The sequence below is a fragment of the Vanessa atalanta genome, chromosome Z (genome assembly GCF_905147765.1).
Source record: "Vanessa atalanta chromosome Z, ilVanAtal1.2, whole genome shotgun sequence".
Classification (NCBI taxonomy): domain Eukaryota; kingdom Metazoa; phylum Arthropoda; class Insecta; order Lepidoptera; family Nymphalidae; genus Vanessa; species Vanessa atalanta.
In genome coordinates this window covers 737550-764751 of record NC_061902.1, presented here as the reverse complement: position 1 = coordinate 764751, position 27202 = coordinate 737550, and the positions used below count along the sequence as shown (strand labels likewise).

The 27202-nt window shown below is 34.4% G+C and overlaps 1 protein-coding gene across 4 annotated transcripts in view; it reads left to right on the top strand.

The window, feature by feature from the left end:
- Positions 1-27202, top strand: part of LOC125075983 (discoidin domain-containing receptor 2-like) — a 65123-nt gene that overhangs the window by 16815 nt on the left and 21106 nt on the right. For all 4 annotated transcript variants that reach the window (XM_047687895.1, XM_047687891.1, XM_047687892.1 and 1 more), the window contains exon 3: positions 24349-24454. In XM_047687895.1, coding sequence (XP_047543851.1) covers positions 24349-24454 — 106 coding nt within the window. The remainder of the gene's footprint in view (positions 1-24348; positions 24455-27202) is intronic.

Genomic DNA, 27202 nt, shown 5'->3' with positions numbered 1-27202 from the left:
GTGGCTTGAATATCTTCCGGCCGTTCATATGTATAACTAGTAAAGTTGATGTGTGTTGCACAAACCGTACTGTCTACGGTACATTCCGATAGCTCCTCAAACATAAACCGACCTTTGATGATGTTCCATACAATTTGCGGACTGTTCTGCAATAGAATGTTCGAACAGCTCTTGGCTGATTGATATGTTTAAACATAAATTAACTTTCCTTTAATTCCAATGAATAGCATATTAATAATAAATGAACGAAACCTAAAATTAATGAACGAATGATTTCTTTTATTTGATAAATCAATAATTTTGATTTTTTAACTATGTTTTGAAACCCTTTCAGTCTCGAATGATAACGTTTTTATAATGTATAGTGTTCATTTATATTATGTATTATTTATTTTTATCTAAAAAAATATTCCCAACTTAGGATATGTGAAAATAAAGTATACCATTTTGTTTTTCAACGTTAATGTCAATTTACTGATCTCACTACAGACAACAGAAAAACTGTATACGTTCATAGCCAATTTTTGGTATAATATGCATTATCGTTTTATTTTTCTCACTATACTATCTTCCATGTATTCAAATAAATAATTTTAAATATAAATTAAAATACAATATGTGTCATTCGTTCCTGGAAACAAACAAAACAACTCGTTTAGTTATTAATGTCATATAATCTCTAAGAAAAATTATTTATTTCCCTTATTTCTTTGATTGGAATATACTAAATGTACATATAGATGACTATTCAATTTGTAACACTCACATATCTGTTAATGACGTATTTTTATTAATGAGAATAATCGTTTCTGTCCTCTTGTCTGTATAAGTTTAAAACAGGAAATGAATCAGGATAGATAATAATAATATGTGCTAACTTTATACAGGTGTTTGAAAATGATTCCATACGTAAGTTGGACCCCTCTGTCTGTTTAAAAGTCAACATGAAAAAAGGTGCTTGCGCGTGTCGTTGCTTTATAACATACCATAACCAATATTGTGCTGCTTTCGTCTGCGTTGAATTTTTTAATAATATTAGTATATATTGTAATATACTAATATTATATTTGCGAAAGTAACTCTATCTGTATGCCTGTATGTACTCTTTGTCGGCTAACCACTGAATCTTTTTTGGGCTTTTTTAAGCTTAATACCTGACGACCAATCCCTAAAAAGCAAGCGCAGCCGCGAGCGAAATTTAGTGTAGTGTATAAATGTCAGTACAGTTTGTAAGATTTGATGATGTGTATGGTTACTGTTATGTTCCTTATGTCTATTATATGTAGCTTAAAGTCATACCGTCAATAGTCTTCCTCAATTTGCGGAGTGTAAATATGCAAAAAGAATTATTCAAATCGGACCATTAGTTCCTCAAATTAGTGTGTTCAGCCGTGCAAACTTTGATGAGGTTTGTGTTTTATATTAAAATCGAAAACGTCTCTTACGAGAGCCCTCGTTTAATTTGCGATTCTCGGGCGAGCGCACGTCACCTAATTGAACATGTTGAATTATAATATAAATCATAAGGAACACGAAATTTCACTCACGATTTATTCACTAATTCATTTCAAGTCCGATTTCTCACAGATTAAATATAAATATTATTATATTGAAACTATTCTCTTTCCTGGTTGCTATTTTGGACCGATCGATACGTATTTATTTTATTAAATTTAATATAAACTAAATGTCGACTGTTGTCTCGTAGCTGACACTAATGGTTTACGTCGTTGGCTGCTTCCATAAATACCACCTTAAGGTTAACCTTTGTATATATTTATTATTTATAACATGATAATCACAATTCAATTGTTGTGCTTTATCCTAAAGTGTATCCATTGCTTAGTAGTGTTAATTGTTTAATAAAGTTAAAACGACGATCCTGCTCCGCCAATAGTAATTGACCGGGTGTTTATAAATAGAGCAAATGGATCAGTAGTTTCCACTTTGAGTGGCTTTCGATTCGAACACGATGGCTTGCGAGCTTAGCGGCCACTGTTATCCTAATAATGAGGATCAAGGAACTAGGTCTGACGCATATAATAATAAATATCGGCTGCGGTGTATATTATTATTGTTAGAAGTATTTTATAATCATTTCAAATTCTTCACCATTTCAAATTATATGAATTTAAATTCTTAAAACACATACATGCCCTCTCAAATTCTTAAAACGAATTAAGCACACGTATACTTAACGGCTTGCTTGGACTTGAATACGTAATATTCGGTTAAGACCCACGTGTATATTCTAGCGAGTCATCTCGGCTCTATGAGTCGATATTCTACCGCCAAGCAAGATTACTTCGAGCTGTTTCGTAGCAAGTAAAGTATAAAAAATGTAACAATTGTTAAGCGTAACAGCGCATTGCCAATATGTTTGAATAAACATAGGGGACAGTCTATCATTATAGTTGGTAAATCTTGACAGATCCAGGTTTCTTAAACCAGCTCACGTGACTACTATGTTAACTGACTGTTGAATCTTTCAGACGATGACGAGATAGAAATCGGGAGCATTTAACCAATTAAATCTTTTCGTGGTCTCCGAACGCTAATATAGTTTCCTATTAAGCAGAGTTCGATCCCGAGAGCTTATGATCCGCAGCGATATATGTCAACCAATAAACCATCCGTGCAGTTGCCTGTCGCTTTAATATAAAAGTAGCGGTTAACACCCGCCTGCTTAACGTTAACCGTAAATAAAATACTAGAACACGCTATGCATAGCCTCGCTAGTGCAACAAACGTACAAAAATTTAAATTTATAATATTGGTAAGTTTAGCTGTCACCCCAGGCTCCGTTCACCGTCAAATATACCACGCACAGGTAATGAGATGTGATCAACGATTTAATATAATTTATATTTTGCTAACGATTATGAAACTGGATGCAAGCGGTTAGTTAATTAATTTTCTTTATCCGCCCATACTATCCTTATTCCCCTGTGTACTAGACATCTTTCGTCGGAAGCTAAAGCACTAAGTCATGTTTAATACCGCTAAAGGCGCTGCGTCATTTCTACTTTTTTCCCTTTGAGCGGGAAATAGAATAAGATCGGTCACAGTTAATAGTTGCAGATTTTATTTCATTAGTCCGATAATAATACCTTGGAAATAATGAAAGAACGTTTCGACATCGATCATGAGATGTAGCGTTTCATTTCTTAAAGGGAAGATCATTGGCAATTAAAGCGTAAATGTATTGCTTCAATACAAATTAAAAAATCTAATTTAGATTCCGGTTTAGAGCAATTGATGCGAAATCGAAATGAAACCTTTTCAATAGGACATTTAATTATTACATCGCAACGAGAAAAATCATTTTAATTTGATACTTTGATCTATCTTAGCATTAATGTATTTGGCTTCAATTATCAAGTCACTGTAATTACGATCGTAATACATATAAATTGGAAACAAGATTAGAGAATATCAATTTTAAATATGTATACAGCCATAGAGGCTAGGTACTCGTCCATAAAGACCAATTGATTCACTTCACGGTATGTATTCGAAGACTATTATAGACAAACTTCGCATTGCCGCTCAGCTGACATTCGAGATTTGGAATTGTCCTTTGTGCCTGTAATTACACTAGATGCTTGTTTGACGGTAGATCACTGTTAAGCGAGTGGTTATTCCCCTGCGCCTGAAACTTTACCGGCATCTGCTCGCTCGCTATCAGTGAAATATGCTTGAATGCGATACTTTAAATCAATAGTATTCGATTTCATTTATTTATTTTATTATCTCGTCCGCCCTTGCGGCTAGATCACGATCCATTCAATAGCTTGTCACAGTTTTCAATTTCTTTGTTAAGATTGAAATGTTTTACAACTTTATATGCGGTAGATGTAAACTGTCGAATTCATGTTTTTCAGTTAATAAACTATTATGAATTGTAATATCAAATTGATCATAGGCGTGCATATAGGAGAGTCAAGACGCTTCAGTGGACAGAATATTTGATTTTCGATCGAAGAATGCTAGTTCAAGCGAAATTATCATTAGCTTAACTTCTGTTAAATAAATTTAGAAAACACGGTGAACCTTGTTTGGACGAAATTTCTGCCACATGTGTGCCATCAAACAGTATTGTAACAGAGGGTTAAATAAGCTACGAAACTCCTCGTGGACCTTAGGCACCATTTTAACATGTTCTGGCTGTTAGGCTGTTACCTACTCAGGCGAAAAAGAACAGAAAAATAAAGAAATATAAAATTTTGAATCGCCTATTTTGTTAATAGCGTTGCCAGATCACTGTAACGTTGTACAGATATAATAGAAAGTTCGAAGCGGTATCACGAGAAACAGGCTTCTGATTAAGGCACTAAGACATTAGGACTATGAGTGTTCATTAGACCTGAATATGAGCACCACAGCCGTAAGGCGGCCGTGGTAAAACGCCATATGAAAACAATACACGCCAAAATATTATATGAAACTTATATTATACACAATTAGCTAAAACACGTTAAAAGTTTTTAATGAGGATTATAATTAACGATTTATTATCTATTTATAAGATAAGAAATCTGTTTAAAAAGCTTCGGGTGTTTAATTCGACTAATTCGATTCATACGTATTTTTGTTGTATTTTCGCGGTGATCGGTAAAACGGCGTCGAAATGTATTAACCTCAATATATCATAATTATTCTTTATAATATCAGATGAGCGCGTTCAGACAATATACCTTAAAATTAATCTATACTATAAAAATAGATATCATTATATCTTTGTTAATGATTTTACTGTACACTTTAAGTTAATACATTCAAAAATCGTTTATCATCATAAATATATCATTCCAACATTTAACAAGAAATTTTGCTCTCAAATTTGACCTCATAGTTCTCAAACGAGACTCTGGAAAAAGCCGGTACTATAAATGGGTGAAATTAAAATTTTAGTGCTAGTACGTATTTGCAAAATATCTTATGAAATGTACCATAGCTTAGCTGTCTGGATTGTGTAGGTTGTGTTAACACTATCGCCCGAGCGAGTGCCGAGCGAAGATAATTTGAATATGTGACATTAGTATATTGAGGCTCGTTAGAGATACCCGTGTATCAGTTTAACGAGATATTTTTAAGGGTAAAAATACGTAGAAATATTTAGTAGTTTCATGCATGATCAAATACTAGTAGACTTCTACATTTTAGATATAAGTGCACATTACCGAGTCAAGTTTATTTAGTATTTTAGTGATTTGAATATACAAATAATCTCTACCGGCTCACACCCCAGCGGCGCTTACACGCAAAATCGATCGTAAATAAAAACAACAAGTCGGCTTGCCTGCCGCTCGTGACGTCACTCTAACCACGAAATATTAACTGTTTAAATTTTACAACATTAAGCTGACAAGGGCCGCGTGTTTTATATATCTTGCTGATTATTATGTAACACGGAATTTGTTTCATTTAATATTCGGAAACATTGTTTATTAAATGCTACTACTCGATCATGTAACCTTTATGCTAATTCTGGATAACCTACCACTTCACCGCCATTTGCTGGAAGGGCTTTGTGTAAGATCGTCTACATCAAATATTCTACCGCCAAACAGCAAGACTTGTATTGTTGTGTTCCGGTTTTGAACGCTGAGTGAGTCAGCGTAACTAAATGTACAAGGAACATGCCGAGATTTGTGGACCAGCAAAAAGCATGGTTATTATTTCTTACAATCCCAATGGCCATGGGTGATGATTAGCACTTACCATCAGGTAGCCCATTTGCCAGTACCCCTCCAAATAAAAAAATAAAATAATAATAACTTTGTAAAGTCTATTTAAAATAAATCGTTAAGATTTTCCGTGTGGTGCATTCTTTACAATAATATTAAAATATAATATCAAATTATTCATATTCAGTCAAAAGTGAATGTAAAAGATCATATTACATTTGTTCTCAATAATAATAAGTAATGAAAGTAAAGGATGCGAGGCATGTTGACTTATCAACAAAGTATAGGAGTCGAACGTGGTTCGTAGAGTTGCGCGCTGCTGATGGGAAACCTTTCATGTTGAAGCTCTCGATGCAGATGATTTGACGTTTATTTCCATATCATACTTAATAAGCTGTCTTGTTAGAGTTCTATTAAAAACAATATTTTATTTTAAATTTAGATTTTTTTTTTTTATTGTTTGTCACAATTTTGCCATGTATTAGTATTTATATATACATAGTTTAAATGTCCAATAAATAGGAGTGTATTTTTTTTGTATTCATGTATGTGTATCTTTTTTTTGCTTTTATTTGTGCCGGGAGGGTACAGATTATTTCGCCAATGTCACGTGCGAATGAGTAACTTTGGACGTGGGTTAGAATCCCAACATCATCCCGAATTATACAGGCTGTAAATTAGTCCATTCATTCGTTGAGGGTAGATGCGATTTTTTAATCTTTAAGGTAAGAAAACGTTTTACCGTATAAAGTTATCATCGAACGTTAGGCCTAATATAATCGATATCGATGTCCTACCTGCCCAACCTGCCAAGGCAGTAACTTAATAATATGTGACATAGGTAATTAGAAAGCCGACCTGCGGCTGGGTTCCATTAGTGACCTAATGAAGTTTGTTAGTCTCTGGTGGGAACAGGATATTACGAGCGTGTATTATGAGAAGAGATAACTCCTGTCGTCGCAAGCTTGAAATCCATGAATGCAAGCTAACGATACGATTTATTCACCAGACAAATGTCGCGAGTGTAAGTTACGGCGGGCAAGATCCAATGACTCCGCTATCCAACCACATAGGTTTTATCTTTCAACCCCTTTATTATTTGTATATTTCAGTCATATTGAGAAATGTATCGAGCATATTGAAAATTGAGTTACGGTCTATAAGTCTGAAATCTCCTTGTTGGACTGATGCATAATAATTTAATGCGACTCAAGTAAGAATTCAGATTGTTCCCTTTCGCGACGGAAACGATATTAATTAAAAGCGCAATTTGTGCACGTCTTGTGTCTTGTGTCACGGTGGTTGTGAGGGTCCGAATCCGCAAGTAAGTCAATATTAAGCTTCTTCACTTAATATTCGCGTGCTTGACAACTGGAGCATCCCCAGTTAGGGAATGATAGTAGCGGGAGGTGAATTTGTACACCGACAGTTGCCACACAGGCTAATTTGCAAAGGACTCTAGCGTCCCCTAAATACGGTTTAAATTTCTTGTTGCGAAGACAGATGGGTTATTGACCCCTTAAACTAGTGTAAATAAATTAGTGCAATACAAATTTTTGATGATTATATAACATTGATTGGATGGAGTCACCTCGAAGTTAAAAGCCTATATTTTAAAACTGAAGGAGATTGATTTAATTTTGACCACTGATCAGTAAAGTTATCCTATTATTATTTTATTTTAAGGTTATAATTTTAAATTGAAATAAATTAAAGTACTATAATTATCGAGTACGTCAGTCAGCTCTAGAGATTAGGAAACATAGATTGACATGTCTTAAATTATTAAAGTGTCAAACTTAACAGATAAGTAATAATTCATTCGGAGAACCTTTAAAGTACCTTTATAGACCCTTGGTCAAAATCAAAACAACAATTTAATAAGGCGTATCTATACAAGTACGAAATATATTCCAATGTACTTGTTTTTAACTTAAAACCGATCGTCCTAAGTGATCGATATAACATTAACTATACCGCAGGAACAAGTTGACGCCACCGACATTACAATTTAGTGATTATTATTAATAGTTGACGAAGTTTTCATCGTGGATGTTCGCTGCTCGCTGAAAACTGCATAACCGGTTAAATACTTGTGGTGACACGAACCCTCATCTCGGACGGACACTCGCAGAACTCGACGAGCTTCGCGAGCGAGCGCAAATTATCACTCGTTGTGATAAATATTGTACGTACGTAGAGTCAGTCTTATTGATATATAATACAAATTATTATTATCATATTACTATGACTGTAGTTGTCATTCTTATGGCATCTATTCGATGAAATGTTTTTATTTATTTTTTATCCTTAGGTAGTTTGGTGTTTCATCGGAATATGTAGACCTATCACGTGTTATTTATAAGTATTATATAATAATAATCGTATTTAACATGAATTAATTTATATATTTGCAATATGTTCTTAAAGAGTAGTAAATTAAATATAAAGTCCCGTTTCACTCTAAAACAGTTTTATCATAGCGAGGGAAGTAAAATCAGCACCTTAATGTATGACACAACACCCCCGACCTCGCTTCACTGCTCAGCGCCGTGTTCGTCCTGTTAGTCGTCACTTCGGTTCTGATAACATCTTTGTTATGAATATACGATACACAATTTCTTCGGCATGATTCGATCGACTACAGCGATCGGTTGATTTTACCGAGTAATATTACTCTAAAGGTAATTGATATTTAGCTATGCATACATTTTATTCAACGATTAAGAAGTCGCAACTGACTACTAGGCTAATAAATTAATTCCTTTATTTTTATATTCGATATAATTATGTTTAGCAAAAAAATAAACGAATTCTCTAGAACGCCAGAATGCACCTCCGCCTATGCAATGTATATTTTTGCACATATGGTTGGTTTTGATCGAACACCACGGGTTCTGACAACAATTAGACACAGATATGGTATGTGTTTATAACTCATTACGTGTTCGGAGTGTATCGGGTGAATTTCTGACACGTGTGTACGTGGCTAAGATGCGCGTCACATCTTCAGTGAATCAGCTTAGTGGAATACGCTTTAGGCATCTCATAGGAGGTATTCGCCAAGCAGTTGGGACTTTTACGAAGATTTTTCATCACGTTCAGTGCAAGTCATTCTACCACCTAGTAGCTGGTTCTGCCAGTGTTAGTACAGGCACATGGAACAAACGTCCATGGTCGACAGCACATTGACAATGGATGGGATGACTAATGTATAATATTATTACAATACCAATAACTACTCGAATGATGATCACCACTTATCTTTGAGTCATTTAATCATTTGCCTGTATATATATAAATTGTAAAATACTTTCGTACAAGTACTTTTGAATCTTGCTTATACAATTACTAGAAACTACCGGTTCAAAATATAGATTTTACCGAAAAGAACCGGCACGAAACTAAGTAATTGCTCTTTTTCCAGCAATTAAATTACATACGTTCGTCGACCATGCTATGTTTTTAATATTGCATATTCCTGTCGTAATTATTATGAAAGCGTTCAGAGAGAAATAATGAACGATCACTCAGCGTTTGTCTCTATCAGAGAGCCTTTAACCTCCAGCCCTGAGGGGGTTGTTCATTTGCATAGTTCATCAAGTGGTTACTTTTTGTCATATTGAGTTTAATCCTAAAGTAAAATAATTTCTATCACTTGTAATTATTATATAAACAATAGTATGTTTATGTCGAGATTTTTATCATGTTTCTTAAATCAATACATTTGTTCCAGTGTCAATTTGTTAATTTTTCTAGAAGAATAAGGAAATATAGAGTGGCATGTGCTTACCGACATTAGTGCACGATAATGTGTAGATGGACAATCTTTGAGATTTGCTGCCTTGGTCGAAATTCGGTCGGAGCGAGGGCTAAATCGTAGCTAGATTACGTTCTATCGCTCGCGGATGTCATATCCACTTATTTCTTTTAATATGTTCATAATTATGTTTTGAACTTAATTATGATGATAAAAGTGGCTTGGTTTTGTAACCGTCATCTACGGATAGAATCCAACGGGCTAAAACGACTATTTTCCGACAGTTGTTTCATGTGAATTTGGTATTATTTGCATGACTCTTGGAAAATTCATAATATTTGTCTAACGTACACTAAGAAATATTTAAGAAAGGAATTCCTCAAGTATTCAACGTACATACACATCGCGTATCAAAAAGAAACAACACGAAACATTTGTTGAGAAGGCGCGGTGAGACAAAAGACTCGTCGGGCCCTGAAAACAATTCATTGGACGTCTAGATCCCTTCAGGGGTTAGTCTTAAGAGATGGTCTCTTCACTTTAAGCTTGGCACAAACTAGGCAGGCTGTTTCTACCCACCTGAGAACGACACCACCGACACCATAGACATCGATATATTTTATGATGGATCGGATTGCGTTTTATTCCATAGAGTTTTCTCATCTATCATCGATGGTTTCACAAACGCCTCGACGGAATATTAAAAAAAAAAATTACATTGTAAAGTAAATTAGCTTCTATTTGAATTTTATGTGATTACATATAATTACGGTGAACATTTATGTTTGGACTTTACTATTAAGATGAGGAGCAAAATTATGGGGATATTTTTATTATTTAATTTAAATAAATATATTTTTTAAAATATTGTCTATCTGCACCTTACGTTGATACATTATCTACTCGTTTTTCAATGCTGTATTCAGTATTAAAATCATAAATGAATATTGTGTGGTGAGGCATTCAGATCACGAGTCACGTTTCTTACTTCGTGTAAGGTTTGAGCTTACCTTAACAGTGCGTAACGTACTCAGCCCATCGTCTCTTCACTTTTATGCTCCGAGATCACGATGCGAAACAATGGCCCTTTCTAATGACACAGCAAACATACGATGCTCTTTAACACTGTCGCTTTGTGCGGATTTCGTTACTGTTATCTCGAAATATAAGAGGATCGTAGGTCATGTCTGTGCATCCCTGTATACTCGTTTGTTCAAATATTTGTAGTTACACAAATAACAGGTTTATGTTTGCGATATAACTGAACAACTAACGGTACGGTCGAAATCCGGTTTTACAGATTATGTACGTGACTAAAACATTCAAAATTCAATTTCAGATGACAAAATAATAAATAAATAATATAATCAACGAATAAATCAATCTTAACTTACGTTGGAGAATGGAACACGCCTGACTTAGTAAAAACGGTAAAAGTGTATTGTAGAATAGAAGTCGATAACGGTAGTTATTTATTAAAATCGAATTAAACCAAATAATTACTACAATTGTCCTTGCCGGGGCCCATAACTAATTCAAGTAATCGACTCGAACATAATGATGTCGTGGCTCAATATACCTCAATAGCATAATATGTTATAAAGTACTCATATATCATACTTTACATACAGGTACATAGTTACATATAGAAACAATTTCAAATATAGAAGGAGTTATATTCATGTTGTCTTTTGCAATGTTGGTTTATAATATGGGTCTTACTGGTTATAACATATTTTTAAACGGACGAAAGTAATCAGTACATAGTATGAAATAAAGTCGCTTTCCGCTGTCTGTCTGTCCCTGTGTATGCTTAGGGTGTTTTTCACTTTGATTTTGATGCGGTTTTCTTTAATAGATAGAGTGACTTTAAAGACTGGCTTCTACGTATAATATAGTAGAAAAACACTGATAATTTTAGAGGTTTCTAATGTGATGTCGTAAATAAACACATTTTTTTTGCGCTTACCTTGTAAACTCTGGCTAAACCCTACGAGATCGATAAAAAAAATGTACAACAGTATTGTACACCTTAAAAAGGTCTACAAAAATGTGATGGTTTATCTTTTAGGGATAACCCACGATAACCATCTTTTATCATTTACTTTTAGCGAGTAATAATGGCTTATTTACGAAGCGATTTTAAGTAATACAACATTATTCCTTATATGATATAATACTTTAAACAAATTGTGCATTTAATATAGATCAATATGACCCTTCACATTACGTTATTTATAGCGGTTTTTATTTTATGGTATTTTATATAAAAAAAGCCGTGAACATTGCATATAAAGACATTCTGTAGTATATTTAGTATCAGTATTCCACCGTGCGAAGCCGGGGCTTGTCGCTAGTATTTATAATATAATAGATTTTTTTAATAACATACGATATGTAGTTGAAACAAAACATACATAATATGGCTTTTAGAAAATGTTCATATAAAATAATTTCCCCCCTATAAATACTTCGTTTTATGAAGTTTTCGAAAATTCTTGCCTTGAGAATTCCTTCAAACACGGAAGATGAAATAAACGCTTTCTGCCAACTAAAAAGTTGTTGGTAGTTCGAGATAATCAGACTTAACGAACTACGCATCTGACGTTTCGGCATGATTTTAAATGAAATAATTAAAAACAATCCGAATATTATACATATATAATGGTTTGATATCTCATAAGGGATAGAAGCTAACTTTGTTTGAGCTTCCGACTTACTTTCCAACTTCTTTAGTTAGGACTCTTCCGAACTTTATAAAGAATGCCAGTTAGGTCACTTTTTATCTCGTTTCATTAGATTTCAGTTCTCATGACCTCATTTGAATTTAATTGTGAGAATCTTTTTATTCTCGTGGAGTTATACGGACTTTTGAGGACCACTGCTGACGTGTGGAGTTTCGATGCTGTTTTTTTTAATACAGTTCCTAGTTAAATACTCAATTGTTGACCTGAATATAAGCTTCATAAATCTACCAAGGATTCAGACGTTTGTGTACAAACGTCCGGGACGTTCCACGTCCCAGGGTACCATTGTGGCTTAGTCGTGGTAAGATAATAACAGAAAAACTGAGCAAATTTCGCGTTTATATGTCTAACCAGCTGTGACCGCGACTTCATAATCGTTGGCAGATAACATCAGCTATCTGCCAACGAAAGTCTCGTCAAAATCCGTCCAGCCGACAGACAGACAAAAATTGAAAAGTATGTTATTTTGGTATACGTACCGTATATATATATGCATTTAGTAAAAAGCGGTTATTTTAATATTACAAACAGACAATAAGATTTCTATATTCGATAAGATGATTGTCAACTTAACGATCAACTCTTAATTTACGTTACACCGTCATTGAAATGCCACTAGTTTATACATCGATAAAAATTACAGATAATATGAATCAATTTTTCCAATGGCCACAAGTAGTGTTAGAATCTCATCAGAATGTTGCAAATAATTAACGAATGCCTTACAAAGGCGCAATAACAAATATAGAAACCGAGTTGAAAGCCTAGACTGTTGACGCCGTACTTTCAATGCAAATTAAGTCAGAACCTGTATAAAATTCCTGACTTACAGTACTACCGTTTGCGATCTTGTGGCCTTGTGTTCTAAGCCTATACAAAACAGAATCAGTATTAATTATACGCCAGTAAAAAATATCGAGACGAGACCGAATGAATTGACGCGATGGTCTTAACTGAAGATTGCGTTTTCAAATCAGAGTTTGGTATTGTGTATTCATTTGCCAAATTTGTGTTTATTAACCAATTTAACATGACATCTTCAATCCTGCTTAACAATATACATATGTCTAGATAATTGTTGACGTTAAAGTCCTCGTTTGGCTGGATAGTTGTGTAGTTAGGATTTTATAATAGGATTAAAAATTTAAGTACGGATCGTCAAATTCATTTTCATAGAAACTATAAGTTCAGTTTTACAGCTATATTAGCTTATATTGTTAACAAGTGAGTCTTCAGGCGAATAGTTACGAATAATTTTATCTCAAGTACAATTCATGTGAATGTTCACCAGTATAATTTATTTGCATGAATATTGTTGTATATTTTTTTAATTTAATTATTTTAATCTATTTATCAGACTATCAGACTTACATTATACTCGTAAATGCGAAAGTAACTCTATCTGCCTATCTGTTACCTCATCACAGCTAAACCACTGAACCGATGGTAATGAAATATGACGTAGAGGTGCCCTGGGACCTGGATAAGGACATGGGAAAATAAATTATGAGTTTTACGGGGAAAAAATTGACACCGGTGGAGCCGCGGGGAAAAGTTAGTTCGATATAATGTTCCAATTTTTAATATTTTCTACTGCTCTTATGAAGATTTTGGAGAATTATAAAATTACATATTTGTAATTTCATGCTTTTAATTTTAATGATATGCTTGAGTTTAATATCTCTTTAAAAAAAGAGATATATTAAACTTGGCAGGTAACCGCTTGACGTGTACAACCGCGGATGCGACATTAAGTAAACTATTCTGCATCGGCAATACCCCCGATGATATCGAAATCACTAATACTTAAAGATAAGTTTTGTCAATTTCTATCCGAGTTCACTGCAAAACTAAATATCTGATTGATATGAAACTTTTATTTCGTTATAGCTTGTAAGTTTCAGAATTGACCTTAGTAATACAAACTGTAGATACACGTTACATATGTTTTATAGTTTGCATATATTTTGAAACATAGCTTATGTCAACGTAGTCAGAGATAAAAATTGTCAGTTCGGACACTTTCGAAGCGAACTCTGCCAAAACTATAACAGATACATGAAAACTTTGTCCGTGAGATTTGTAGATCATCGAAATGTCTTCGAGAAATCTTCGTGTCCTATAAATGAAACTTAAAGTTTACATTTGCAATATGTATTTATAAGGATATTACATATTTAGGAACGAGAGCACGCGGGTAAGCTTTGTTAGCAGAATTATTGACGGATAGATCACTTTACTCGATACTGTATATAGGTTAAACTATTTTTTTATAATACTCTTGTGTCTTGAAAAATGTCCTGCAGACGTCGTTGTTATAATTTATTTATAAACATTTCGTTAAAGGTCGTGTCGTTTAGACTTTTTGTTAAGCACACCAGATAAATAAATACACATTTGAATGATAAGATGAATTGAAGACGTAATACATCTTTTCTTTAAAATTCCGCGGGCAAAGCTGCGCCTTTTAGTGCTGGCTAAAATATATGATAAATTCACTCGCCACTTTAAATAATGAATAATAATATTTTATCTACATACATACTAGCAAGCCGCCCATGCTCCACACGGGTGCAATTTATACGGTACGAGTATATGCCACAACACTCAAGATTTTTTAGGATTACTTCAAGTGAAGTTTTGAAGATTACCCCACAACATACAAACCCACAAACTATACCTCTCTACAATACTAGTATAGTAATACAAGTAGGTATATTTCACACTCGAATAGCGTTCTTTCAATGTCTTGCAAGTTTGCCAATATTTTGCATTTACCAAAAATACGTATTGCTATATTTAACTTAAATTTGCGATGTTTCGTCCTCGTAACTCCAGGACCAGTGTATGACGTGGTCTCGCTCACTTCAGGCACTATTCGATTAACACATTGTTAACATTTACGTCAATCAACGTGACTGCAAATGTTAACAGTTAACAACGGAAAGCCTTAAGAAGTCTAAAAAGTGTACAATTACTTCTGAAAAGGTTACGACGTTATTTAAACTTTAGGCTCTTTTTGTGGTTTCAGTTTGTGAATTTCAGAATAATACAAAGAAAAAGGACTTCTTCGACTTATTATTCTCAGCTAATATAAATACTTTTTTTCAACATTTCGACTAAAATAAATTAATGATTTCAACAAGTGAAACAACAACAGAGTATATTGTTGTTAACTTCGCAATGTTGTCTGGCAGTTGCAATTATTTGGAGTTTGTTCGCTGTACGTACGAATCCAATTGAAATAGAATATTATTTATAATGAAATATCTTCCTTTCGTCTCGAGATGTAGTTATGATCTTGTCAGAGACACTCTTATTTTATACGAATGTTATCTTACGAGTATGTGAGGTATTTTAAACGCGTCTCTTGTAAACGAGATATTTTCTCTTGAGCAATTCGAAACAAGTATTTTTTTTTGTAAGTAAAATCTGTTTACGTTTATGAGCATGCTAGTTGAGATATCCTAATCAAGTTAACATGTTTGTCTGGAGTTATTTGGTTTAATCTTGTCATAGTTCTATTCGTGATTTTGATTCATCTTGCGTTTTGATATCAAGGAAAACTACTATGATTTGATTCAAGACTACCAAGGGATCCATTCTTCTACCTTCAAAGGAGAATGGTAGATAATGCGATGTCTATCCAGATAGCGATTAATGTATCAGTCTGTAGAGTCTCACTTCTTGACCAGGCCTCTCGTCTTGAGAAATGGGTTTGGAGCGTAATTTCGGGTTTCCTTCACATGCACGAGACAAATTAAATGTATTGAAACTTAGTTGTACTTATCCGCATTTGAAACTACAATCTTTAAATATAATTTTGCGTGTGCACGTGGCAAGAATACATGGCCTTTATATATGGGCCCATACATGGGTCTTTCACGATCAGCACCGACTTGTTACTTTATTTTGATACTTAAGTTAATGAGGGTAAGCGTGAAATTCGGTTACTGAATTTCTTACTTAAATTAGTTCGTAAATTTATATATTTGAATAGTTACACGCAAATTTATTCCATACCTTATACAAATATAAAGATCCAGATGCACTAGTTATGAGAAATAATTGAAAATAGATAAAAAATAAAGATAAGCCGCATTCGATAGACTTAATTATTTATTTTACTCTGCAAGAGTGTCGCTCATACATACCTTGAATGTATCCAATACCCATTTAGTTTTTAGTAAAAGCAACCATGTAAATTAAGCTGGTTGTCCACTAAAAACGAAGCGACGAGCGCTATAAGTGACTATTACGGTATTTTATTGGCCTAATATAATTTCGTTGGTAACATGCAATTTTAAATATGCTAAGACATAAATCGGTACTGGTAGCGCGATAGGTTTAGTTTCTAGTGGACAGGCTGCCCAACCAGTGTATGGACGCCTTTAATATTTAATGAGAAACTTCCTCGCTCCGGACGCCTCGCCTCACTCCGATCAAGTTATACGAAGAATTATAAATTTACTAAGTATTCGCACTTTGTCTTGCGATGTTTCAATGAAAGTCAGGTACTCTACTTGTACGACTTCCTTTTAAAAGTTTAGATTTTTTTATTTTCAACTTGTCACATTTCGGTTGGGAAATTGTTTTGTTTCAATTCATTTTGCGCAACCGTGTTTCCAAGTTTAACTTCGATATGTTTACCTCGTAAGTGCAGATTTCCCAACTTCTAATACAGTTCACGTAGTACCTCCGCGACAATGGCGGGTCGCGTCATGGATGACGATTTTGAAGAATGTACGGCGAACGGAAGGCGCGACCGCCTCCCGAGTTCCAAACGACAACATCGCATGGAATAAGCGAGTCGACGCATGTTGTTAAATTTTGCGGATTCCAGATGCACGTTAAAGTTTCGTGGAAGCCGTCCTCTCGCTTTATTATTCGGTCGGTATCGATTTCGAGAAAAAGTATAAAAAAACGTTTTTCGGTCCTAAAACTCGGCCGATCGAAATCGCCTAAAGCATGATTTACAGACGTCCATTACCCGCACGGCGCGGCTCCTATATCGATCTTTCGAACGTGTAATTATTACAACCGTGTTTACAATTATATCTATGTATTGAATAGTTTCGAAAGTCATTACCGGAGTACCTGAGGGACCGCTACCTTTGATCGATACGAAACGCCCGACTGAAAATTAGTGATCCGTTAAATATAAAAGAAGTCCAATGGCGACAGCCCTCACCGACTTACAATGAAAGTAATTAAAATAATAGTTTCGACGACATCACGCGAAGTATTTTTCAGTCGTAAACCTCTTTTTATACGTACACAAAGCTTTACTTTTCATAATGTTTGTTTATTTATGTACGTGACCAAGTAACGAATACATTTCGTGGAGCGACGGATGCTCTGAAATTTATACGAACGAGTGCCAATATTGTAGGCGGTTTAAGTCGACATTCAATCGTTTTATGTTAAAAATATTATTGCCTATTGTGGATGTATATGAATGAGTAGCGAGTCGCCACTGCGCTGTTTATTATTCATTAGACGACTACATGTCACGCAAGAGCATAGGCACGCACGAGCCCGCCGCTTCTCAAACTTTCCTCGCTCTATAAATTTGTTATTAGCTTATTTATACATGCGAGTTAACTTTTTATAATTACATCGAGCGCATACGTTCGATTCTGTTATCGAGTCCGTAATTTTAACGTTCCGAGTTCGTTTCGAATATTCGTTTTATTACGGACTAACTTTGAGAACGAGTGGTCGAAGTAAATGGTATTGCTTAAAGCGGGATCATTTATTCGCGTTTATTAATATTCAAAACTGGCTTTATGACGTTTGCAATTTTCCTCTCGTTGCCGAGGACCGAGCGCTTGGGAACACCAAGCGCTCGGTCCTCGGCAACGAGAGGTAGCCGGTACTCGGTAGGTACTTGAACGTCGGGACACGCAAAAAGCGAATTCTATTTGCATTTGACCTAAAACTGCCTTTTGTACGAGGCACAATGAGATTCTATTCGCTTGGAGACAAACTTTTACCGCTGTTTTCAAGTTTTCAGTTACACCTTTAAATTGTCACTACCAAGTTCAATATAAGACATTTTAAACTTTACTTCGAAAATACGTTCTTTACCGTAATAACTCGAAAAAAAAATATGTAAAAATGCATAGTTTTCTATAAATTTTGCCATTTTACGGAACTAAATTTTACATATTATTATGCAAATAAATAAAATGTTATTATGAATTTATTATTCGCCGATTCTCGTTAGTTTGGATATACAAATGTTTACTCGTAAAATAAATGCTTATGAAACACTAACCTCATAACCTCGCTGGTTGGAGGCGTCTTTCATGAAGAAAAAGTATAAAAGAACACTGCTCTCTTTTCTGCGAGAGAAAAAGTCGTTCAATAGTTATTATTTATCGTACCGCAAACCCCTTGATCACCTAGTAGGTAGTCGCTCTCTTAGCACCACTTAGGGAGTCGTCGAGGGGGTGGGTCGTAGTAGGTGATTCCTGCGGACGTGAGCGACATTCGATACCCAAATTACCCTGATAGTTACTCCCAGCTAGCGTTTGTGGGATGATCTTCGCTAGTGAGTTTGAGTTTAACAATATTGAGCCTTCTACGCTTTAATTACTTACAGAGACTTTAAAAGCCATGCAACACTATACTACATGTTTGCTTACAGTTTTATGAAAGACGATGCTATGAAGATATTATTAATGGAGTGTTTGCAATACGAATTGTATAACATTTAAATGATTCCCTGAGAGTAACAAAAGTAAGCGTCATCGGAATGCAATTTCCATACTTATCAGGATATTCCAAAGCTATTGTTCTTTTCAACCACGTGTGGACGAGGACGGGTTTACACAACATTCGTCGGCTCGACTGATTAAAATATATCTGTCTTCGGTCCCTTATATTAACTGAGCATTGTTACACAATGAATATCAATTACGAAAAGTTTACTTGTACTGGTGTCTAAAGCCGGGTGCAGATAGGGCGAAGGCGTGCGAATGCAAATTAATGTTTGTCGTGTTCGTCGTTTAACCGTCGGACAAGAACTATTACATATTTATCAATTTGAAATTAAAATGATCTACATATATCTGAATTGTTAAATTAGCCACTGAAACGATTCCGTTTAGTTGATTGAATACGGAGATGCTTAGTAGTTTCAATTAAATCCGAACACTTCTTATATCTTTATAACAATTGGTCATTAAAACTACATATATAAAATGAAGTCCTTCAATCGCGTTCGTACGCGATAAACTCAACAACTACCAAATGAATTTTTATACGGTTTTCACTAATGGACGGAGTGATTCATTAAGGGTTTGTGTAAACTGGCTGAAATATTCCGATGATTGTTAAAGTTATCAGAAAATAATATGCCGACCAATAGAAATATATATTACGATAGAAACACATTATTTTACACGTGTGAAGTCGGGACTGACATATTACACACATATATAACTCTATTTAACTAACATGCTTAAAAAGAGTAACTACTGAGTTTCCTGCCGGTTCTTCGCGGTAGAATCTACATTCCGAACCGGTGATAGCTTCACTTAGTATAGTTTGTTAAATGACGATTCAAAAGTGCTTGTAAAAGCCTTCTTTAACAAAGTATATTTTGATTTTGCAGCTTGTAAATTAACAATAGAAATTTCTCTAAATACGAGTTAAAAAATATATTACCACTGGATAAATGTCATCGAACGTATCCGTAATCAGAAAGTAGAAGTCGACGAGTCTGTAATTTAGCTGTGTGCTGTGATTGTGGAACGATTCACATGTCCACTGTAATATTGTTCGTTGTGTTTGTGTATTCGTGTACGTGTTTGTTCAGCAATAGGAATCACTCGTGTTTATTTATTTAACAAAGTTCTTTGCTTTCTTTCGCTACGTCAATTGGTTTTCGATCAAACTTTATCAATTTTTAAATTTTACAATTTCTCTCATATTGTAACATTGAGTTTAATTTCGTGCGGTAAATATGATTCGATTGTATTTGTAAATAATAGGAATACAGTAGTTTTATAATAATGAATTTGTTTTTATTATTAAATATACTATAGAAAATATTTTAGACCGTCCCTTTTGCGTTACAAATAAACAGTCAATATTAACAAATGCTTGATTTATATGAAGAAACCAATCGTAACGATTGAATATTCTATTTATTTTATCAAGTATTTTTATATATAATTTATTCATAGTAAAAAGTCGTACGTTGAAATTACAAAATTTGTATAACATCTACATAATTTCAGAATGATATTTTAATGTTAAAATAGTCTGCCATTCGTGTATCTAACATAATTTCCCTACAATTTATTGATAGAATGTAATAGGTCTAAGTTAAGAGCTCGAAGCGAATTTACGATTTAGCAATAAATTGCCTCGATAAAAAATTTATAATGTCTGCGAATTAAACTTTAATATTCATGCTGATTGAACTAATTTTGAAAAGACAGGTTTACGGCGTCCTTTCAGTGAAATATTGAACAAGCCGTCTAAATCCTCGTCAAAACAGAATTAGTTTGAAATTGTTGTTAAATTATGAACACAACAAAAGTGTTTATAAAGTGAAGTTGAAAATTCTATGAAAAATTGGCACGCTCGCGCCCCTGTCTCGGCTAATCATACATTCCGTTGACGACTCGACTTATCAGCGACGCCACTGACCAATTAAGGGCCACTGCGCTATGCACTCCATGAATATGTATAGTAATATCTTAGAGTGGTCTGTCTGTACATTTTCAATTAAAGAACTCTCGCCGCAACTAGTGTGGTCAGTTTTGATATGTGACATTCGTGTCTACTTTATTATTTTAATATCTTTTGTGAAGAATATTACGTATAATGTTGATTTTTTTTTAATACGTTTGTTAAATTGTTTTTATATTTTCTTTTATTAAAATGTACAGTGCTCGACTACGTCCGACGGGTATCACGCCTAGATTGCTTTACCTATTGAAACGATTTCGAGTGTACGCAATCGCGACTTTTTTATTACAAAGCGTTTATTCGGCCTGAAGCGAACGTGGCGCCACCTTAAGCAGAATTCTGATTAATTTGACATCTCTCAACGACTCGTTAATAATCAAATGTGAATGAATTAGAGATACTTCCCATCAAAATGATATAAGCCGTTGTTTGTGTTGGTTGTCTGAGAATTAAATTTGGACAGAATTCACTTTAATAACTCGTTCCGAGCTGGTTCTGACGGGCGTTTTCGCTCAACAGGAACCTTAAAGTTTAGAACAACACGTAAGCTGCATTTCATCACATTGTTTGCACGAGGGCTTAGCAGACGGAGCCGTGTATACAAATATGTATGTTTATTTACTCCCGCACCGCCGCACGCGATATCACTTGATAGATTGACTAATGGTTGACCCCTCGGAAATTATAATATACATGCTCGATGAGAACTTTGCCTGACGACTTATGAGTTACGTTTATTTAATTTCAACTACTTAGCTCTGTTTTTGTTAATATATTAGTCGGCTGTTTAATATGCTTGGATAAAATGTGATAAGAGGTACTTCGGCTGAAGGCTTAATTATTTTTCTTTAAACAGTAATAATACATAAACGTGTCATATGGTTGCATGGAATGTACATGTTTCTACGGAACCTCTATAGCGTGCGCTATTGCTGATAGAAGATATACGTTGTGTAATGTTTCATCGATAGTCATTATCATATGTTACACAAGTCGCTTGAATTATTTTTATTAAGCAAATATAGCATTGAATCAATCTGCATAGCGTTTTGTGCATCGCTTCGCAGCATCACGTAGAGGTAACTTTAATGAAACTGTTAGACATGCGGAAATAAGTACTTATTTGCTCACATTAAACACTACGATACCGGCGAAGCCTTTGAACATTTATACAGAGCTAGCGAGTATACAAGTAACAGAACTCATTTTGAAAATATTCCATATTAATATAACATGTTTTGCGTTGTCGGAAAACATCGTTACGAACATCTCCTGTATAGATTTGTGTTCATAGTTCGTATCATACGAACGAGTACCTACTCTGTGAAATATACCTTTCAGAATATTTCGATTCGCTGGCAAATATGAAATTTATTGGTTTATTTTGCTTTTGATAAAAGTAAAATATTGAATAGTAAACGTTTGTAAAAAGTATGAAGATTTTTTTTTTGTGATGTTTCCTTTTTTTTTATGATATTTACATTTCTTCGAAATGAAACATAGAAGCATGGTAAATAAAATTACCTTTACGTTTGTGTTTTTCGCTCAGCGGTTGGAATGTACTATTTGCTATGCAAATGTTTATGCGATGTGCGCTTTGCGAATGTTACATCAGTGGTTAAGCGATTATGTATCTTTTTGTACCAACAACCTTTTTATATTCACCGTCAGTATATTTATATTCATATATATGAATTACCTTATATATCATATCATGTCTACAGCTGAGCTAAATTCTCTTTCATTTATGTTTGGAAATTAAGTATAAACTTTATCTCGTATTTTTTATAGTTAAAACAAAAGAGAATCGTTTTGATTTTATAACAGATTAATTTTATAAATATATTGTTATGTTTTTGTGTGCGCGTTTTGTCTGGATATGAACGTAGTGAATTACGAAATGATCTCTCCGCAACATAATTTAATTAGTGGCGAAGATTTGATTGGATAAATACGTCGCTCGGTTTAATGTACCGTCTGAGATGAGAATGAGCTAATTTTACCCATGTATGACAAAGTCAAAGGGGTAATGCCACCTTTGTTATTTAGAGCCTTATTAACCAATTAGAGCCTTTTCTTTCAAATACATTTTAAAACATTTCGTGGTAACTTCTAACATTTGCACAATTTCAATCGAAGTTTTAAATGTCTATACAATCTCTGGAAAAAGTAATCGTTTAGTTGTAATAATCTTCAATTTGATGTTTGTTTTCTTCGAGAGTCAATGTTTAGTTGACCGACTGCTTCGTGGTGTATGTAACTACTTAACATAGCGTATTTATAAATCGCCTTCCAGCCGTCGCAGATCTCAAAAGGATCTTATCGTGATGTTAAAAATATAACCGGCGCCGGCGCAGTTTGCATTTCAATCATTTCTTTTTGACGGTCGCCGATCACGATCGCGATCGATTCACGAATATTCGTCTACGCGTGCGATGAATAAATCCCACTTGCCACTTGATTGACATAATCATTGGAACGGAAGTGGAAGCGCCGTGACGCGATCGGACGGATGATCGCGTTGCTTGATCGTATCGATACATTACAAGTCTCATCTTGAGTGATGTCGGTGTACTGTCGATTTCCGACTGTTTTTTTGCCGTTGAAATTAACTATTGACCCTTTACATATTAAATCTAGTGCGAAAAAACGTAACCGAGATTACCGTGAAACTATCATTTGTTAAGCTGTGCTGACAGACTACAGGTCAGCCCCAGTCACTTAGCCATACTGGTGTGGCCATAGCCTTAAAGACGATTCTTTGCGCTTTTGTTCGCGTGTGTTCGAAACTTAAATGTTTATTCATAAAATAACATAATTATATTACACGTACAGTTATAGTTGAACAGTTGTAGTTACTAATGTAAGCTATGTAAAATTTACTTGTTTTTAAAATATTTTGCCTTCGACCTAATTCGATGTTTCATTCGTGGAGCGGGGTACTGGGGTACTTTAAATAATTAATTTTGATGATAGAATGTTGCTGTGTTCTACTATCTGCGAATAATAATGGTTATTGTTTTTCCAACGCAGACAAAACGAGAAAATAGTTTTTGTTTTTTAATTTTTTATTGTTAAGATATTGCAAGTGAATTTAATAGCTTAGCTTATTTATTGATTGACTCAAATATATATATGTTATATTATGCGTTTGTAAGTATTGTGTAATATTTTATATTATGACTGCCTGTCAGTTCTCGCATCACGAAGAAACCACTGTATGTATTTTAATGAAGCGGTTTGTTTCCTGGGTCAATATACTGGGTAATTGTTAAACTCGTAGATGTACAAGTATATAGGTATAATAAAATAGAAGCAAATATAGACGTCTCTAGAACAAATCACTGTGTTTATTCAGATGATTTATTTCAACCGAAACTAAGGAATTCAACTGAGAAACGAATGTTGAAATGTTTATATAATCAAGTTGCCTCCTTGCTTCCAGCTCAATGTATCGCGCCGCTCGGCATAGAGAGTGGGCTAATCCCGGACCGAGACCTTACAGCCAGCTCGTCCTTCAACGATGGCAACGTTGGACCGCAGAACGGACGGTGAGTACCGCTGATCACCATCACCATAAATATATGAATATAATAACTTAAACGTATATGTGTATTCAATGTATTTATACCGTGGTGTTATTATTATTTTTAATATCATTTATTAGTATATAATTATTACTAATTTCATTAATGCGAATGTAACTCTGTCTGTATGTATGTCTGTATGTTGCTCTCTCACGGCCAAAATACTGAACAGAATTTGATGGGTATGAAGCAAGCTTGAACTCCAAGCAAGGAATATTTTTTCATACCTAACACCTGACGACAAACCTCTCGAACGCGAGCGAATTTACATAAGAACTAGTAAAACATAAAGTTTGGTTTCCAATCGATAACCAAAAAGACAGTGTTTTGTTTATCATACAAAGTCCAAACGAACAAAGTAGCGCGGAGTCGTTGTTGCACAAAAGAAGTTTCCTCTGTTATATTAATATTACTTGTTAGCATTCATTATGTGTAACATCCGTTTTGTATCTTAGGGGCCGCCATTAAAATGCGCTTTCAGTCGCAAGAGATTTAGCTAAAGTGAATGTTATCTTATACGTGTGAAAATTTCATATCGAGGTTATAATGTTTCGATACATCTTTCACTAGAAATATCTCTTTTATATTTAAAATTGTAATAGTTCTACAAAGGTTTTATTCTGTATAGAAAGTATTCGTGTAACGATCCATCTTTACTGGACAAACTCTTTAAAGACAAGGTATACCTTTATTGAGAGCGGAGTTGGTTTAAAATGATGAACTATTCGAGCAGATGTTTCTCTAAACGTACACAATACCTTTTCTAAACGTAGAAACAGCAGTCGTCATCAAATGATCTTATCAGCGGAAAAATTACTAACTAAAATTGTTGGTTCAGTCTATCGGAAAAATTGCGGCTTTAAAAACCTGTACAATTAAAATATAATTTTAATCACTTTGAAATAACGGTGTTTGTAGGTTATTACAATCTTTCAATGCTATATTCATTAAAAAGATTCGCTACAAGTTGTTTGTATGTATTGAAACAAAACAATAAGTATTTACAAAGTATACATTGAATGTAAACGACGAATCTATTTCTCGGACCATCGCGCGATTTTCCGAAGCCTCTCCGCTGACTTACTCCTTTTATTTTTACAGAACGTACCGAATAAAAAGTCGGTGTTTTTTCATGACATCAGACATTTCAATAGCTGACTTTTCGTTTTGTGACAGGGGAAAAATTTAATTTTGAAATACTCTGGAGCAATATTCAAATATTTCTATTAGTTTTCAATATTTGCACAAACACTCCATGTGAACTCATGAAAAGCCAGATGGCTTCAGGGTTTTCAAACGCTGATTTTACATTGAAAAACTATTAATGCCTATTCTGCAAGCTCTCCATATTAATTTGACCCACTGCAATTGAAAGAGGACTTTATTAGGTCGTGTGAGAATAAAAGCTATTGTTACTGCCTGCAGAATACTTAGCAACCGGTTTCGTTGGCTGAATGGGCTCTGAAACAATGCATGCAATGCGTGCGTTTACGATTACAGCTCGGCGAACTTATTAGCCGCATTCGGGTAATGCTATCGATCAACCAAAAACATTGTAATATCTCCCCTCTCCGTTATACCCTAACAAACTTAAGATTTAGCAGCAAACAGTGTAATCTTTGAGTTTGTTTTATTTAAAGCCATTAAATATCTGCAGTGCCGACTAAAGCCAAGTTGGTTTAGTGTTAGCTTAACGTTTTAGCACTTAATAACGAGGCATTGAAGCTGATATCGTCTGATTCCGTCGCGTGTTGTGAAATGAGTACGGGATGATATCAATTACGAAAGGCGCTCCTTAACGCATCATTGATATCTCGGGTGGCCAGATAGAAGAACGCTGTTTCTGGGACATTGTTTTTGATAATATAGTTACTCATTATTCCTCATTATTTTTATTCATTTAGATGTGCTTTAAATTAAAAATAATATTTTAGCATTACACAATCCAAAATGGTTCTCTATAAATAATATCGCATAAAAAAAAAATCTATAATATGTGTATATAAAATACTGATTTTAATTATTATAAATTTCTAAATATTTTAATTATAAATTTTCCGCGTCTCGGCGTCGATCTGGTAACCCTGTAGAAACGTCAAGTTGAATGCGCGCCAATAAGCATTAATAAGTGAAGCGAGTCACTTTGATTGGCCGGCTATCGTCATGACACACCATATCTGAATGCACAAATAACTTGAAATAAACAATAATCACCGACCGAAATAAATATTCAGGTCAACTATTCTTTGTTACGAAACTGATTTATATAAAAATATTTTTGTCGTACCTTTACGTGCTTTACGTAGTAAGTTTAAGAACATGATGTTACTACAGCTTCCATCCGATGTTTTGGGAGATATTAAGCTAAGATATATATAAATCTTTTCGAGTACTCTTCTTCTAGAAATATGGGTCTCTTACTTATTGAAGAATACGGCCACCACTCTGCGTCGGTACTCGTCACAATGCTTTCCTTTATCAAACGAACAGAACTTAGTTATCAAAAATATTGCAATAGAAAAACAAAATTTCATTATAAGAGATTTAAAAGATTACGTTTATCCAGCGACGAGTTTAATTTCAATTAGACGACCGACATCGTTATTCACGATTATCGGGCGTTAAACATGCAGGGCGTTTTATGAAGTGCGCTCGACTGACGGCCATCATTGATTGCGGTCACAGCTGGTGAGATGGCAACGCCACTTCGTT